Source organism: Microcaecilia unicolor, chromosome 1 (genome assembly GCF_901765095.1).
Source record: "Microcaecilia unicolor chromosome 1, aMicUni1.1, whole genome shotgun sequence".
Classification (NCBI taxonomy): Eukaryota; Metazoa; Chordata; class Amphibia; order Gymnophiona; family Siphonopidae; genus Microcaecilia; species Microcaecilia unicolor.
In genome coordinates, this window is record NC_044031.1 from 510,035,526 (window position 1) to 510,052,270 (window position 16,745).

The 16,745-nt window shown below is 42.1% G+C and overlaps 1 protein-coding gene across 3 annotated transcripts in view; it reads left to right on the forward strand.

The window, feature by feature from the left end:
• CSPP1 (centrosome and spindle pole associated protein 1) overlaps positions 1-16,745 on the forward strand; it is a 370,862-nt gene that overhangs the window by 196,451 nt on the left and 157,666 nt on the right. For all 3 annotated transcript variants that reach the window (XM_030215269.1, XM_030215277.1, XM_030215287.1), the window contains one exon: positions 13,219-13,484. In XM_030215269.1, the coding sequence (XP_030071129.1) occupies positions 13,219-13,484 (266 nt within the window). The remainder of the gene's footprint in view (positions 1-13,218; positions 13,485-16,745) is intronic.

The following is a 16,745-nucleotide window of genomic DNA, read 5'->3' on the forward strand; positions in this document are numbered from 1 at the left end:
GGTTATCTACAGACCTCCGGCACAAATGGAGAAGCTAGACAATGATCTGATAGAAGATATTCAAAAGATTGGTATGAAAGGGGAGGTGCTACTGTTGGGAGATTTCAACGTGTTTGATGTGGATTGGAACGTCCCGTCTGCAGAATCGGAAAGAAGTAGGGCAATTGTGGATGCCTGTCAAAGTGCCTTGCTCAGACAAATGGTGACAGTTCCCACGAGGGAAAGGTCAATGCTGAATCTAGTGCTCAAGAATGGAGGAAGTGTTTCCAGTATCTGGGTGGGTGCCCACCTATGTAATAGTGATCATCAGACGATATGGTTTGATATAAGGGCAAAGGCGGTGTGCGGACACACAAAACTCAAAGTACTGAATTTCAGACATACAGATTTTGATAAAATGGGGAGAATACCTGAAGGAGGAGCTGTTGGCGTGGGAAGGGGTAGGTGAAGTGGAAAATCAGTGGTCAAAGCTAAAGGCTGCTATAAATATGGCAGCTGATCTTTACGCAAGGAAAGTAAACAAAAACAAGAGAAACAGGAAGCCTATGTGGTTCTCCAAACAAGTAGCTGAAAAAATAAGAGCAAAAGAGGCTTTGTTCAAGAAATACAAAAGAATGCAACGAGAGGATCACGGAAAAGATTATCGGATTAAACTCAATGAAACGAAAAGGGAAATATGGCTAGCGAAAGCACAAGCGAAAGAAAAAAATCGCTAAAGGTGTAAAGAGGTGACAAGACCTTTTTCAGATATGTTGGAGAAAGGAGAAAAGGTAGGAATGGAATTGCAAGACTGAAGATCAATGAGAGTGGCTATGTGGAGAGTGAGGAGGATAAAGCGAACGTGCTAAACAATTACTTCTCTTCGGAGTTCACAGAGGAAAATCCTGGTGAAGGACCGCGGTTGGCTGCCGAGGGAATATCTGGGCATGGACTGGATACTGCGACGTTTATGGAAGAAAGTTTATAAACAGCTGGAGAATCTGAAGGTGGACAAAGCTATGGGGCCGGATGGGACACTTCCCAGGATACTGAGGGAGCTCAGAGAGGTCCTGGCAGGACCTCTTAAAGATTTAATAGATCTTTAGAGACAGGAGAGGTTCCACGAGATTGGAGACGAGCGGATGTGGTCCCTCTTCACAAAAGTGGAAATGGAAGAAGTGGGAAACTACAGACCGGCAAGTCTCACGTCGGTGGTAGGAAAAATAATGGAGTTGCTGCTGAAAGAAAGGATAGTTAACTTTCTAGAAGCCAATGGGTTACAGGACCCGAGGCAACATGGCTTTACCAAAGGAAAATCCTACCAAACAAATCTTATTTATTTCTTTGCCTGGGTGACCAAAGTACTGGATGAAGGACGTGTGCTAGATGTAATCTACTTGAATTTCAGCAAAGCCTTTGATACAGTCCCCCACAGAAGACTCATGAATAAGCTGAAAGGGCTGAACTTAGGGCCAAAAGTGGTGAACTGAACTGGATAGGAAACTGGTTGATAGGTGGCAGAGGGTGGTGGTAAATGGAATCCACTGGGAGGAAAGGAAGGTGAGCAGTGGAGTTCCTCAGGGGTCAGTGCTGGGGCCTATTCTGTTTAATATATTTATGAGAGATATTGCTGAAGGGTTGGAAGGAAAGGTTTGTATTTTTGCGGAATGCACAAATATAGCCGATACAGTGGATACCCTGGAGGGAGTAGAAACAATAAGAAGGAATCTCCAAAAGTTAGAAGAATGGTCAAGGGTCTGGCAGTTAAAATTTAATTGTCTAATGACTGATAGTTCACTCAAGCTACAATATTCAATTGAAAATCCAAACACAGCCTCACACTTGACTGTGCATATCTGATGCAGAACACTCATTCTGCTATGGAATCTATAACTTCTGTTTAAATTAAAGATGGAGAAAAAAGCCTCAGTCGCCACCCAGCCAACCCAACACAGCAGGCTATAAGGCATAGGCTCGGCGTGCCATCATGTAGCTTTAAAAAAAACTCAATCAAATTCTACTCATTATTATATCCACCAGAAAGTTTCTATCTTAATATTTGATCTTTTAATTTGCCGTCGTTTGTGTCTACCCTCCTATAGATCAATGATAATTTATATAGCATACATTCCAGATGTTGTGGCTATCACACTCAAATTTTAATGCGGAGAACACCCCAGAAATCACTTAGCTCAGTCCTTATGTTTCACTGATCTGTACCCAACAATGTCACCCGCTTCTTAACCAGACAGGGAATCCCCGTTTCGCTGTTGCTGTGTCAGGGGTTTTACTCTGATGTCCACAATATCTCTTCAAATTACATCGAATCTATATGCTGCTGCATCCTAAGAGGTAACTGTTCGCAGATAGCAAACTGCGGGCTAACTGACACCATTTTTAAAGTGTGTAGACTCTTCCTCTTCCGTCTTGTTAGAATCCATTTCGTCATTTCCTCCAGCTGTATTGACATATGTTTATTTAAATATTGCCTTTTATTGATTTTTTTAAAATATTTTTGTAATACAGAAAACCATATATCTATAAGTTCTTACAATCACATATCAAATTTTAGAAGAACGCCGACCATTCAACGCGGACATTTAATCCTTCTGGTTCAGTTGAATTGCAGAAAAAGATCCACTTCTGTTCTCTTTGGCGTAAGATTCTGTTAAAGGCACCGCACCTTGAAGATAATGATTTAGAGATGGGAGTAACTAGCGAGGTAATTAAATTTGCTGATGACACAAAGTTATTCAAAGTCGTTAACTCATGACAGGATTGTGAAAAATTACAGAAGGACCTTACGAGACTGGGCGGCTAGATGGCAGATGTTTAATGTGAGCAAGTGCAAGGTGATGCATGTGGGGAAAAAAGAACCCGAATTATAGCTATGTCATGCAAGCTTCCACGTTAAGAGTTACGGATCAAGAAAAGGATCTGGGTGTCATCGTCGATAATACACTGAAACCTTCTGCTCAGTGTGCTGCTGCGGCTAGAAAAGCGAATAGAATGTTGGGTATTATTAGGAAAGGTATGGAAAACAGGTGTGAGGATGTTATAATGCCGTTATATCGCTCCATTGTGCGACCGCACCTTGAGAATTGTGTTCAATTCTGGTTGCCGCATCTCAAGAAAGATATAGTGGAATTGGAAAAGGTGCAGCGAAGGGGCGACTAAAATGATAGCGGGTATGGGACGACTTCCCTATGAAGAAAGACTAAGGAGGCTAGGGCTTTTCAGCTTGGAGAAGAGACGGCTGAGGGGGAGACATGATAGAGGTATATAAAATAATGAGTGGAGTGGAACAGGTGGATGTGAAGCGTCTGTTCACGCTTTCCAAAAATACTAGGACTAGGGGGGCATGCGATGAAACTACAGTGTAGTAAATTTAAAACAAATCGGAGAAAGTTTTTCTTCACCCAACGCGTAATTAAACTCTGGAATTTGTTGCCGGAGAACGTGGTGAAGGCGGTTAACTTAGAGTTTAAAAAGGGGTTAGACGGTTTCCTAAAGGACAAGTCCATAAACCACTACTAAATGGACTTGGGGAAAAATCCACAATTTCAGGAATAACATGTATAGAATGTTTGTACATTTGGGAAGCTTGCCAGGTGCCCTTGGCCTGGATTGGCCGCTGTCGTGGACAGGATGGTGGGCTCGATGGACCCTTGGTCTTTTCCCAGTATGGCATTATTTATGTACTTATGTACTTATAAAGCAACTTGTTCCAAAACCATACATGTTAAATCTTCAAATTGGTGATGTTTTGTAACACTATGTGTTACTAACGGAGCCTCACGTTTGTCCGCTTGGAACATTATTCCAGTAGAAGTACAATCAGATATTTTAAATCTATGAACTTATGCATATATTTTTATGGCAAAAGTGTGTATGTACACATCTAATTCCAATCCTCAACTCAACCCCTCCCACAGGAACACTGTACCCTACAGTAGGTAAAACTAAGCACAAAATGGCACATATTTACACACATAACTAATGATTGATCTATAAAAGCCATTTTCCACAGGTGAAACATTGTTTTACCCACTAATGTTGCCCTCTCTAACCTATAAATTAGTGACAATGATAAATCATTTACACATAGAAACATACTTTTACCATCATCCTAAAACAGAGGACTGAGCCTGGAGCAAGCCTTAAGAAAAGGGGAAAACTCATTCTTTGCAATTTCTTTATGCATTGTGTTCATTTGAATGTAATTTTGTTTTGAAAATGTTTCTCAATTTCATATTTCTGTTGGAAGTATTAAATGGGTTTGCTAACCTCATTGTATGTACTATCTTTCAGCAAAGTAAAGAGGAGGTAAAGATTAATAACTCTGCTTCAAAATACTATTATACCCAGTTGTAGTATGTACTGTAATACAGTTGCTCAGAGCTTTTAATTCTTAAATGCCAGCATAGTGCCTACACGGTTATGAACAAATTAGACTACTGATTTACAATAGCTAAGGGTACTTTCACATTGACTAGCTTTAATTTCTAATTTATTAAGACACATGACCTATGGTGCATATCAGCTGGGGCAAATATGTATTTTATTAGAATAAATTAGAAATCTGCTTGTTTGCACGCTTTTGTAGTACTTTGCATGTGTGTGGGTTTTTATTTTTCATTTTTAGCAGGTACTGATACTTAATAAACATTTTAAGAATACTAGACCAATATATTTGGCTATTGATGTAAAAAAACGTCTCCCATAATATGTGGAGGAAAATTAATTTATATAGCTTTGATTTGCAGTTTCTTTGGATTTAAAATGTTTATTGACATACACACTCAGTATCTCAAGGATTTGTTTTTGCCATGAAGTATATGTATTAGTAACCTTTAATATTGAAATTGAATATTTCTGTTAGTATGAAAAAATAGTCTGATGCAGTCTTGTCCAAGTCCAGTCCTCAAAACCCACAAACTGCTCAGATAATATCCCTTTTTGGAAGCTTTTATGAAGTCTAACTTAGCAGTGTAACAGCTAAGCCACTTGCCGCACCATACGAGTGCCTACCTAGTTGTGAAATATTAAATAGGGTTTGGACTTGCTTTGAAGGAGAGAGGGCATAGACATTCCATTTGAGGGTAATTTTATAAGGGATTTGAGCATCTACAACAGCATTTTCTCCATGGACAAGCAGGCCATTGTATTCTCACAGCTGGGTGAATGTCATCTAACAGAGCCTGGTATGAATGCTCACTAGCAAGATTAAATTTGCCCTATTTGTCTGTCTTGATTAGATTGTAAACTCTTGTCGAGCAGGTACCATCTCTTACATGTTTAGTGTGCAGTGCTCTGTATGTCTAGTAGCGCTATAAAAAGTAGTAGTAGTAACTTAGAATTTTCGAGCAGTGTCCCATTGTGCATGCACTGGTGCCTTCCCACCCAGTGCGAGAGCACAGGTTCCTCATTCTTCGTTTTTCTGCGGAGCAGGGAGGACATATCACTGTGTTGTCCTGCCAGTGCTTATTTTGTCTCTCGCAGTGCAGGGTTTTTTTTCCATTTTTTTTCTTTCCCTTTATTTTGAGTAGGGTTTTTTTTTTTTTTTTTTTGGCTCTTTAGGTTACTAAGTCTGTTTAGGCCGGAGTACCGACCTCAATTTGAACACTGTCCCTTTTTACTGTTCACAGTTGAGGAGTTTAATTTGGCCGTGATTCTTTTCTTGATGTCCCAGAAGACCCCCAGTGGCTTTAAAAGGTGCTCCCAATGTTATCGGGTGATTTCCATGACTGACCCACACTCTTGGTGCATCGGGTGCCTTGGGGTAACCATGAGCCTAATTCTTGTTCTCTGTTTGAAAATGCAGTTGAGGACACAGAACGTGGCAGGTCTAACAGGAGAGACCCTTTTGGCTCCTCGAAGACTGGTGGATTGACATTGGCACCGGAAACATCGACCTCAGTGGCTGCCAAGACGTCAACATCCACTGGGAGTGCACTGCATCGAGAAGGTCTCCACCTCTCTTGACATCAGGTGCTGAGTAGGCTGTGGGACCGGTCAGCATTGGATACGACATTGAGGACACTTACAGGTTTGACATCATCCTTGAACCACGATGCTGAGGCTCAGGGGAAGCCCAAGAAATATAAGCATCAGTCCTCATTGATGCAATGTGCTGGGAGCACTGGGGCATCACAGGCACCAGGAAGAGCGCACCCCCTCTTTGGTAGAGGGCTGGTGCACAAGTCTCTGGGCAGCCAGGTCCCCGTTACCTGACACCTTCTCAGGCTGCTTCTCTCCTGGCTCCCCCTCCTTTGCTGATGCCTATTTCGATGAGCAGTTCTGAGCCATGCTTGGGGAGGAGCTGACGCAGATGCTGCACCTGCAAATTGCTAAGGCATTGAGGGGGCTTGTGCTAGCTGTGGACCAACCCCAGCTTCTTCCTGAGGCTCCATCCATGCCTGTGCAGAGATCTTCAACACCGGCACCTTGAAGGGTGTCAACATTGACACAGTACCACACTCAACGTCAGGGGAGGAAGCTTCTCTCAGCACTCTTCAGGGCATGAACATGGTCCCACTGAGCTGAAGCAGGCACAGACTCACTCAACCCGGTCTGAGTATGGTAAGGGGTCTGAACGGGACTCCAAAGAGGACCCTTATTACTTCTTGGAGGAGGAGTCATGGGATACCTTCTGATCCTTTTCCACCTCAAGAGAGAGAGAAATCTCCGATATACGAGACTGTAGTCAATAGTTTAAAGATAAATAGTGCTTTTATGCTGTGGAGAAAAGCCCTCAGAAACCAAAGGCAGCCTGCCTGAGGTTTTGAGCGTGGTTACAAGTAAAGGGTTTAATCTGTGACACACGCTTAGGTTCTATCATTGGGCATAAAAACTCCAAAAAGTAATAGAATGCATTTTTATTCTTAGTTACTAAATTGAATCACTTCTGTACCACTTCTGTAAATCACCCTGGCAACAGCATCAAAGTATTTAGATAACACTTAGCTTAATATTGCCTTAGGAAGCACTCTTGTCTTAGCGTTTGACGGGGGCCACCATTTCACCCCGGAAAAAAGGCTTCTTCAGGAACGGAGTGCTTGAATACGATGCTGAGGGTCTGAGGAAACAGAAATGGTATATAAAATGTTCTGAACAGAAGTAAAATTAGCACAAAAATGATGCAACCCATGGATACACATACTTTAAGTGGAAGCGCTTGAAATCAAAATGGCACCTCAGCGTCATCAACTGGGCAGCTGATTTAAATAGACTCCTTAATTAAGGTGCTCATGATTGAATCATAAAAATTATTATGGGTAATAATGGTAATTAGTAACATGTGCCAATCTATGGAACTATTAGTCCATAAGGTTCTAATGTATTAAGGTCAAAGATCCACTTAGCCTCTCTTCTTTGTAACTTTAATTTGCGGTTCCCACCTCTGTTAGATGAATCTATTTTGTCAATTACAAAGCATTGCAGATCTTCAAAGTTATGCTTGTTTGCAATGCAGTGTTCAGCTAGTGGTTCCTTATGGACCTGTCTGCGAATATTTGATTTGTGTTCTAGAATTCTTGTCTTCAACACTCTAGTGGTCATTCCTATGTAAGTCTTCATGCAAGGACAGCTGATGGAGTAAATGACGTGATCTGATAAGCAGTTGGTAAAATGGTGTAATATGTGTGGCTTGTTGGTCTTAGGATTGAAAAATTGCTTTGTTTGTTTAGTGATGGGACAAATCTGGCAAAGCCCACACTTGAAATGGCAAATGCAAATCTGTTTTGCGCTGCTTTTCTTTGTTCTAAAATCAGCAGGGCTGATCATGTCTTTAATGTTGTTGCCCCTCACAAATGTGATGCGCAAATTGATGTTTTCAAATGCAGGAGTGGATTGCATGTTCTCCCATCTGTTCCTGACTATGCGAGCAAGATGGGGACTGGTTTCATTGTCATCATTCTTTCCTTTGGTGGTGCTTGACAAAAGAAGTTCTCTGCTGTTATATTTTGCTCTGCGGTATGCCTTTTTTAGAACTGTTTTAGAGTAGCCTTTGTCAGCTAAATCAGACATAAGACTTTTAGCTTGTTGTTTAAAGGTTGACAAATCAGTGCAAATGCGTCTTAATCTTAACATTTGTAAGAACAGGAGGTTTGTATCTCACTGGTTTTGTCATGGAGATGGCTTCTGCCATTCCATTTAAGTTAGAGATGGAGGAAAAGCCCAGGGCAGAAATGTTAACTGTCCTAGACAACGAGTCTCCTCCTAAGGAAGGGGGTCACGGTACCATTGCACCCTATCCTTAAAGATGAACCGATGAAGAACTGGGAATCTCGCTCAGTGCAGGTCGCACCTAAGAATGTGGGTACGCAATATATCCAGAAGGCTACCGGATTCAAGAGAGTGGTGTGGCAGTTGAGCCCTCTAGTGGTTAAATCCACCCTCAAATGAGCTAGGAGCTCCAGGACTCATGCCTCGACACCCCCAGAGAGAGGCTCAGACATTAGACATGTTTGGGAGGAAAGTTTTTCAGGCCTCGATACTCATTACCTGCATCCAGTCCTACAGCTCTACCTGAACCTTTACTTGCAGTCTTTGGTCTGCAGTACACTAACAAGCTCATTTTCAAAGCACTTAGCCTCCCAAAGTTCCATAGAAACCTATGGAACCTAGCCTCCCAAAGTGCTTTGAAAATATGCCTCTAAGTCTTCTGGATTTTCTCCCACAGGAGCAGGCAGCAGAGCTTTGCCAGTTGGCCAGTAAGCAGCTGGAGTATAGAAAGTGTTCTAGCCAGGGGCACATATGACTTTTGACCTAGCATCCAGACTGTCCACTATGGGTGCGGGGATGCACAGACTCCATGGCTGCATGTTTCTGACCTAGAACCAGCAATTTAGGAGAGATTGGTGGACAATTGTTGCCAAGGTGACAATTGTTCCAAGGTGACAATCTGGGGATAAGGTAGAAGAGGTTGCTGACCTCATAAAGAAACATACTGATACCATCCAATTCCTGTCTTGGCACCCTCCAACTTCAACCTTTTCCTCACGGAGATTTTCAAGTGGGCCTAGGTTTCTGTCACCTTCTTACTCTGCCCAGAACCCCCAGGCCCAGTGTTCTCAGCCTCGTCAGTCTCACTCTCAGAAGCCCCAGCCAGCTGCACAGTCAAAGCAAGGGACAAGGTTTTGACTGGCTCCGGGATAGCATAGCTGCACTCAAAGTAACTATCCCAGATGGTTTACAGGTAGGGAGGAGGCTGAATTTTTACCAACACAGGTGGCCCCTTGTAATATCTGGTGGGTTATTCAAATAGTCTGTCCTGGTTACGCCTTGCATTAGCGTCAAAGACCACCAAATTGCCCAATGAGAGTATTGTACATCAGCTTTCGGCACAAACAGGTACTTGGAATCTCCACCCTTTTACAGGCCAATGAGGTTGAACCTGTAGCAACAGGGGAAGAAGGGAAGGGATTCTATTCCAGGTACTACATTGTCCCCAAAAAGACTGGGGGATTTCATCCTATCCTAGACTTAAGGACCTTGAGCAAATTCCTGGTCAAAGAAAAGTTCAGGATGATTTCCCTGGGAACCCTTCTCCTCATGATTCAGGAAAACTATTGGCTATGCTCTCTGGACTTAAAGGAGGCCTGTACCTACATTTTAATACTTCTCAGTCACAGAAAGTATTTCAGATTCTGGATAGGGGAAAACACTACCATCGCCACGTTCTGCCATTTGGCCTCGCATCGGCTCCCAAGGTATTTACCAAGTGTCTAGTGGTAGTTGCAGCGTATTTGCATAGACTGTGGGAGTATTTGTGTTGATTAGTTGATCAAGAGCACATTGCAGGAGGGGGCGTCAGTTAATGCGCTCAACTATTTGGGTGTTTGCGCTCATAGGGTTCGTCATAAACTATCCCAAGTCCCACTTTCTTACGGTCCAGCAATTGGAGTACATGGGAGCCCTGCTCGATACATCACAAGCTCAGGCGTTTCTTCCATAAGCGAGAGCAGAGACCTTATCAACACTTGCCTCGCAAGTCTGAAGCAGCAAGCAGGTCACAGCTCAGCAAATATTGAGATTGATGGGTCACATGGCCTCAACATGTCACTCCTTTGGGATGTCTCTATTTGAGAGAGGCCCAGTGGATCCTAGCTTCGCAGTGGTCTCAGGTGGCTGGGAATCTAGTGGATGTCATCCACATTCTTCCAGAGTTGATTTATGTCCTTCTCTGGTAGAGAATTCAAACTAATTTTACTGTGGGACTACAATTCCAAATTCCACTTCCTCCCGAGGTGCTAACAACGGATGCATCCACCCTGTGATGAGGAGCTCATATGGATTGGCTTCACACCCAGGAAACTTGGTCTTCTCAGAAAACAGATCTTTGAGCTAATAGCCATTTGGAATGCCTCTAAAGGCTTTCAGAGATCTGCTACAGAACCAAACTATTCTCATTCAAACGGACAACCAAGTTGCAGTGTTCTGTACAAACAAGCAGGCAGGTATGGGATCCTCCCCCTTGTGTCAGGAAGCAGTGGGAATGTGGCAGTTGGCCCTCCTTCACGGAATGGGCCTCTGAACCACATACCTACCAGGAAAGGACAATTGCCACAAACCGAGATGGACAGACTGAATTTCAGGTTTCAAATTTATTAAGAACTTATCCCACCTATCAGCAATGCCATCTAGGTGGCTTACAGGCTAGGTAAAAATAGAAAAGAAGAAGGAAGTAGAAATAAGACAGAGTAGAAGGGTAAAGGGGGGGGGGGGGGGGGAAGAACTACAATGGTCATGATAGGAAAGCAAGGGGGCTAGGAAAACACACTAGAAGGGGGGACATACCCAGAGCCCTGTGACATCTGTGTCTAGCATCAGCAAAATGCCATTAGAAAAAGATAAGTTTTGAGGTCAACCTTAAATCGGTCTAAGGATGACTGAGATCTGAGATGCTCTGGAATCTGATTCCAGAGTTTGAGCCTTGTACTGAAAAAAAAATACAGTGCCTAATTCTAGCATGAGTGATATCTCTGTATGGGTGATCAAACGTGTCAACGAGTGGGGATATATGGAGTCAGCAAGCAGGCAAGAAAAGCAGGACCCCCAGTAGACCTAATTTTAAATACTAAGATTTTATAAATAATACAATAAGGGAGTGGCAAACACTGTGAGGACTTCAGAAAGGGCGTTACTGAGCAGGGTTTTGCAACTACACGAGTGGTCTCTCAACATGGGCGTAGCCTGCAAGATTTTCCGAAGAGTGGGGCAACCCCTTTGTAGATCTTTTTGCCACTCATCTCAACAACAAAGTTCCCCAGTTCTGTTCCAGCTTGGGCATCTGACACTAGTCTTCCATGTGATCTTTCTCCTACCTGGGGGGAGGGTCGTCTATATGCGTAGCCTCCAATACCTCTCATAGAGAACATTTTGCTTAAACTCGAGCAAGACCAGGGAACTATGATCCTGATCGTGCTTTACTAACCGAAGCAGATCTGGTTTCTTCTTCTGGAGTTATCCGCTGAAGATCCATGGAGATTGGAATATTTTCTGACCCTCATTGCACAGAACAAGGGATCTCTTTTGTATCTCATCCTCCAATCCCTGTTCCTCAAAGCTTGGATGTTGAGAGCATAGAATTTAAATCAGTGAGCTTCAGGCCCCAGCAGTGGATCCACCTTACACTAAATTTCACCACAATAGAGTAGTTCTCTGCACGCACCCTAAATTCCTTCCTAAGGTAGTGTCGGAGTAGCATCTTAGTCAATCATCCTACCAACATTTTTCCCCAAACCACATGCCCATCCTGGTGAGAATGTACTGCATACCTTGGTTTGCAAGCGAGCCTTAGCTTTTTATCTGGAACAGACTAAAGCCCATAGACAGTCCACCTAGCTTTTTGTTTCTTTAGACCCAAACTAGATGGGGTAGCCATCAGCAAACACACAATTTCTAATTGACTAGCAGATTGCATCTCCTTACTTATGGTCATGTTGAGGCTCATAATGTCAGAGCCATGCCTACATTGGTAGCCCACTTGAGGTCAGCCTCCTTAGAGGAGATTTGCAAAGCTATGACATAGTCATCTGTCCACATAGTTACATCTCATTACTGCCTTGAGGTAGGGTACCTGACGTGAGAGCTGATTCAGGCAGGCAGTCCTGAAGACTTTGTTCGGTGTCCAAAATCCAGCTCTACCTCCCTAGGCCCAGTTTTCTTTAGTTCTAGGCTGCACCTTCACAACTAGTATGTAAATAGTTTCAGGTTAATTGACTTTCAGGCCTTGACATTTTGAGTCCCTATTATCTTAGTGTTGTTTTCGGTGAGCCTGGTAGCTAGGGATTCCCTTTTTGCCCTCGGAGAAAGCAACGTTACCTGTAGCAGGAGTTCGCCGAGGACAGCAGACAAAGTTTTCTCACATACCCTCCCTCCTCCCCTTGGAGTTTTATTCTTTACCTTTTTAAAAAATGACTAAGGAACCCACACTCGCACGTCAGGGGAAGGCACTAGCGCATGCATGGTGGGATGCTACTAAAAAGTTCTAAGTTAATCTCGTTAGTCGGTGGCAGCACTGGGCTCTGTTAGACATCATCTGGCTATGAGAATACTTGGCCTGCTGTTCTCTGAGGACATTTGCTACAGGTGAGTAGCTTTGCTTTATGCAGTTACATTGGCTCTTAGAAAATAGCCCCAGTGAATCCACACATAAAAGTAGGCATAGAGAAGTTCATAGTCCTTTTTTATGTATATATGCATAATCATGCAGAGACTGATCATAGGTAGAACAGGACCAGAATTGGCTCTTAAGTGCATACTATGTAAAATACACACACAAGTGCCTATTCTTACCAGTATATACCCACACACAATGTGCACCTGATCTGCCTGGGGTAATTGTCTAAAGGCACATAGGTCACTTTCATAAAATACTCACAGCATATGCCTTGGGTGAATCTCCTCATAAAGGTGGTTGTTAATTCCTAATAAATATATACTTATGTGCCTTTCTCACTTGTGCGCTTTTATAAAATTACCCTCATTTATTAGTATTACATCCCTTTGTAAAGATGGAATAAATTTTGAATTTTTAAAAGCTGCTGATAAATACTTTAGAATTCTCTGATTCACATATTCCAAAAGGAATTTGTAACATTGTTTGCATTTTTGGAAGTATTCTGTATATCAGTTTTATGATTGCAATGTTAGATTTGGTGATTGCAGATAATTGCTTGCTAAGATTCCAAATAATAGAGAAGTAATATTAACATCCATTTCATTTTTTGAAAGCCTGACAGACTAAAGCAGTTAGGAGCAGTAAAGCCTTGGCAGCAAGCTCCTGTTCAAAACATTCCCTCTCATCCATCGGTACGTGGCTGTATACCCAGCTATGAACGTGAGAAAGCACCTCCTGAAAAGCCTCGAGTAGCTTTTCAGCCCTCTCTACCTGATGGAGCAATGCATGGAAGTAGTTTCGCTGCCGGTACTGTCCCAGCTTTGAATGAAGAATTCCACAGAGGATTATCCAGTACCCTTGGAGAAATTATGGCTCCCAGGTATATATCAAATTTATTCAAGCAGCAATGTGCACAGGTGCATGTGAAACAAGTGTTCTTCAGATGTATTCCAGCGCTTGAGAACTGTGAATGTGTGTTTGCATTTATATATAAATCTTACTCCTAAGCAGGATGGATACAAAATTGATTTTTTTTAATTGAAATTACAATTATTACTATTTTCTTAAAATGTTTTTTGAAAATAATGAACCTAACATATGAATAAATTATAACCTATATTTTATGAATATACTTATTAGCAGTAGTATATGGAAATGAGAGAACAAACTTGACAGTCCTTGCAGGTAGTATACCTGTACATACACAAAGTCATAAGAACATAAGAATAGCCATACTGAGTCAGACCAATGGTCCATCTATCCCAGTATCCTGCCTCCAGCAGTGACCAATCCAGGTCACAAGTACCTGGCAGAGCTCTTACCTCTTTCTAAAAATGCAAACGCAAATGAATTCCTTAAAAAAGGCAGTAAATAAATCCTAATAAATAAATAAGGTTGATTATGAGTATTGGGGCAGGGGAGAAAAATAAGTGAAACAAAAATTAAGAACATATTCCTGCTACATAGAGGGATAAATTTTCCTGACTCTGAATGGTTCCTTCTATTGATTTTTGAAATGTACTGAGGAAATTATAGAAGGAAAACTCACCATGGCAGCAGGCCTTAAAAGAAACTCCATATGGAACTATTTTAATGAAGTTCCTATATCAGGGATAAGTTGTGGCTTTTTCCCCATGTCTGTCTTAATAGCAGATTATGGACTTTTCCTCCAGGAACTTGTCCAAAATTGTTTTAAACCCAGATAATGCTAACTGGTTTTGCCACATTCTCTGGCATAGAGTTCCAACGATATGTGAAACAAGGAGCTCTTGTCAGGGAGAAGCTCAAGAGTAGTCTTTGGGGTTTTTTTCTGTATTTATTATTCACTTCAAGTATGTTCAACAGAGCTGTAATCTCTTCATATATTATTAACAAAAGGTGGACTTTGGGATATAATTATCCTACGGATGCTTATGAGACATTACTTGATTCCATAAAATGTGTGGAATGTTTGTTTATTTGATGGTTTTTCTCCACTCTTTGATACAATTTAATATGTAATTCACTATGAGATTTGGATAGTTGGATCAACCAGTGATTGATGAGTTCAAATTTAGCCCTATTGGTTGAAGCTTATTGGGGCTTAAATGCAGAGGTATTCCATATCCATAGTCCTTAGTAGTAAAATCACTATTCATACTTCTCAGTTCTAGAATGCATTGTAGCAGAAAGTGTTGGTTTGATGATTCATCTGCTATCCCAAGATTATTATTATATTGTTGCAAAATTACTACCTTCCCTAATTTCTGTTAACATTTCTTCTTTCTTCTGGCCTGGTGGACGGTAGTATAGACCAACCAAAATTAGGGCACAAAAACTTCCACAAGAAGTCCAAGAATACAAGGAGGGTGGAGAAGAATGTTCCAGGATAAATCAGGCAAGGAAGAAGTCCAAGCTTCAAAAAACTTTATTCTTCAACAGTACATCAACAATGTCTCAATGTATCAGTAGTCACTGACAATATAAAATCTGGGTTTGCCAAAGATGTCAACACACTAGACCCTACACAGGCCGTGTTTCGGCGCAAAGCTGCCTTAAGGGTTCTGTGAGTAATAACAAAATATAATTTCAGACTAAAATAAAATGAAAACCATAGAAAAGGCTCCTACCAGTGCACGCTTTCCCTTCACCTGTGGAATTTCTATCCATAATGATTCCATGTTGCTATCTTGTTTCCTGCAAATTTTTATTTTGTTTGACTCAATTCCATGTTTACCATGTAACACACACACACATCCTCCAATGTGATTCACTCTTAGACATATTTTTAAAAGAGATGAACGTCCATCTTTTGACATAAATCGGAACTTGGACGTCCATCTCTCACAAACATCCAAGTTGGTATAATCGAAACCCGATTTTGGACGTCTCCAACTGAAGTCCGTCGCAAGGACATCCAAATTTCAAGGGGCGTATCGGAGGTGTGGTGAAGGCGGGACTTGGGCATTCCTAAGACTTGGACGTCTTTGACCCATAATCGAAAAAAGCAGAGACGTCCATGTCTAACACTTGGACATTTTCACCTGGACGTTTTTATTACGAATAAGGCACAAAAAGGTGCCCGAAATGATCAGATGACCACTGGAGGGAATCGGGGATGACCTCCCCTTACTCCCCCAGTGGTCACTAACCCCCTCCCACCCTCAAAAAATATTACGTGCTAGCCTCCGATGTCATACTCAGGTCCATGACAGCACATGCATGTCCCTGGAGCAGTTTTAGTGGGTGCAGTGCACTTCAGAGAGGTGGACCCAGGCCCATCCCCCCCACACCTGTTACATTTGTGGAGGAAACAGCGAGCCCTCCAAAACCCACCAGAAACCCTTTGTACCCACATATAGGTGCCACCCTTCACCCATAAGGGCTATGGTAGTGGTGCACAGTTGTGGGTAGTGGGTTTTGGGGGGGGGGGGCTCAGCACACAAGGGAGCTATGTACCTGGGAGCAGTTTATGAAGTCCACTGCAGTGCCCCCTAGGGTGCTCAATTGCTGCCCTGGCATGTCGGGACCAGTGCACTACAAATGCTGGCGCCTCCCACATCCAAATGGGCTTGCATTTGGACGTTTTAGACATGGACGTGTTTGGTTTCGAAAATCGCCAAAAGTTGGACGTCCATTTGTAGGGATGTCCAAATTCAAGGACGTCCTTGGTATTTTCGAAACGAAAGATGGACGTCCATCTTTTTTCGAAAATATGCTTTTCCCCGCCTCCGGATTTGGACGTTTTATGAAGACGTCCAAATCCCAACTTGGATGTTTCTTTTGAAAATGCCCCCCTCTGTCTTTGTGATATAATTTGTACCCTGGTAACAGTGTCCCATTGGTTGTCATCCTTCCACCAGGTTTCTGAGATGCCTATTTTATCTACTTTTAATGCTAAATACTCTTATTCTCCCATTTTATTTTTTTAGGCTTCTAACATTAATGCTAAGTACTCTTATTCTCCCATCTTATTTTTTAGGCTTCTAACATTTGTATATAGACACTTCAAATTTTGTTTTTTTTCCTTGTATCTACAAGCTGCTTAGAAGTTGACAGATAATTTGTAACCTTTATTCTGCTCTCCTCTTAAAGGCTCCTGGCTTTTTTTTTTTCACCTTGATTGAAACTTCTTGTCAGGATTCCCTAAATCCACATTGTC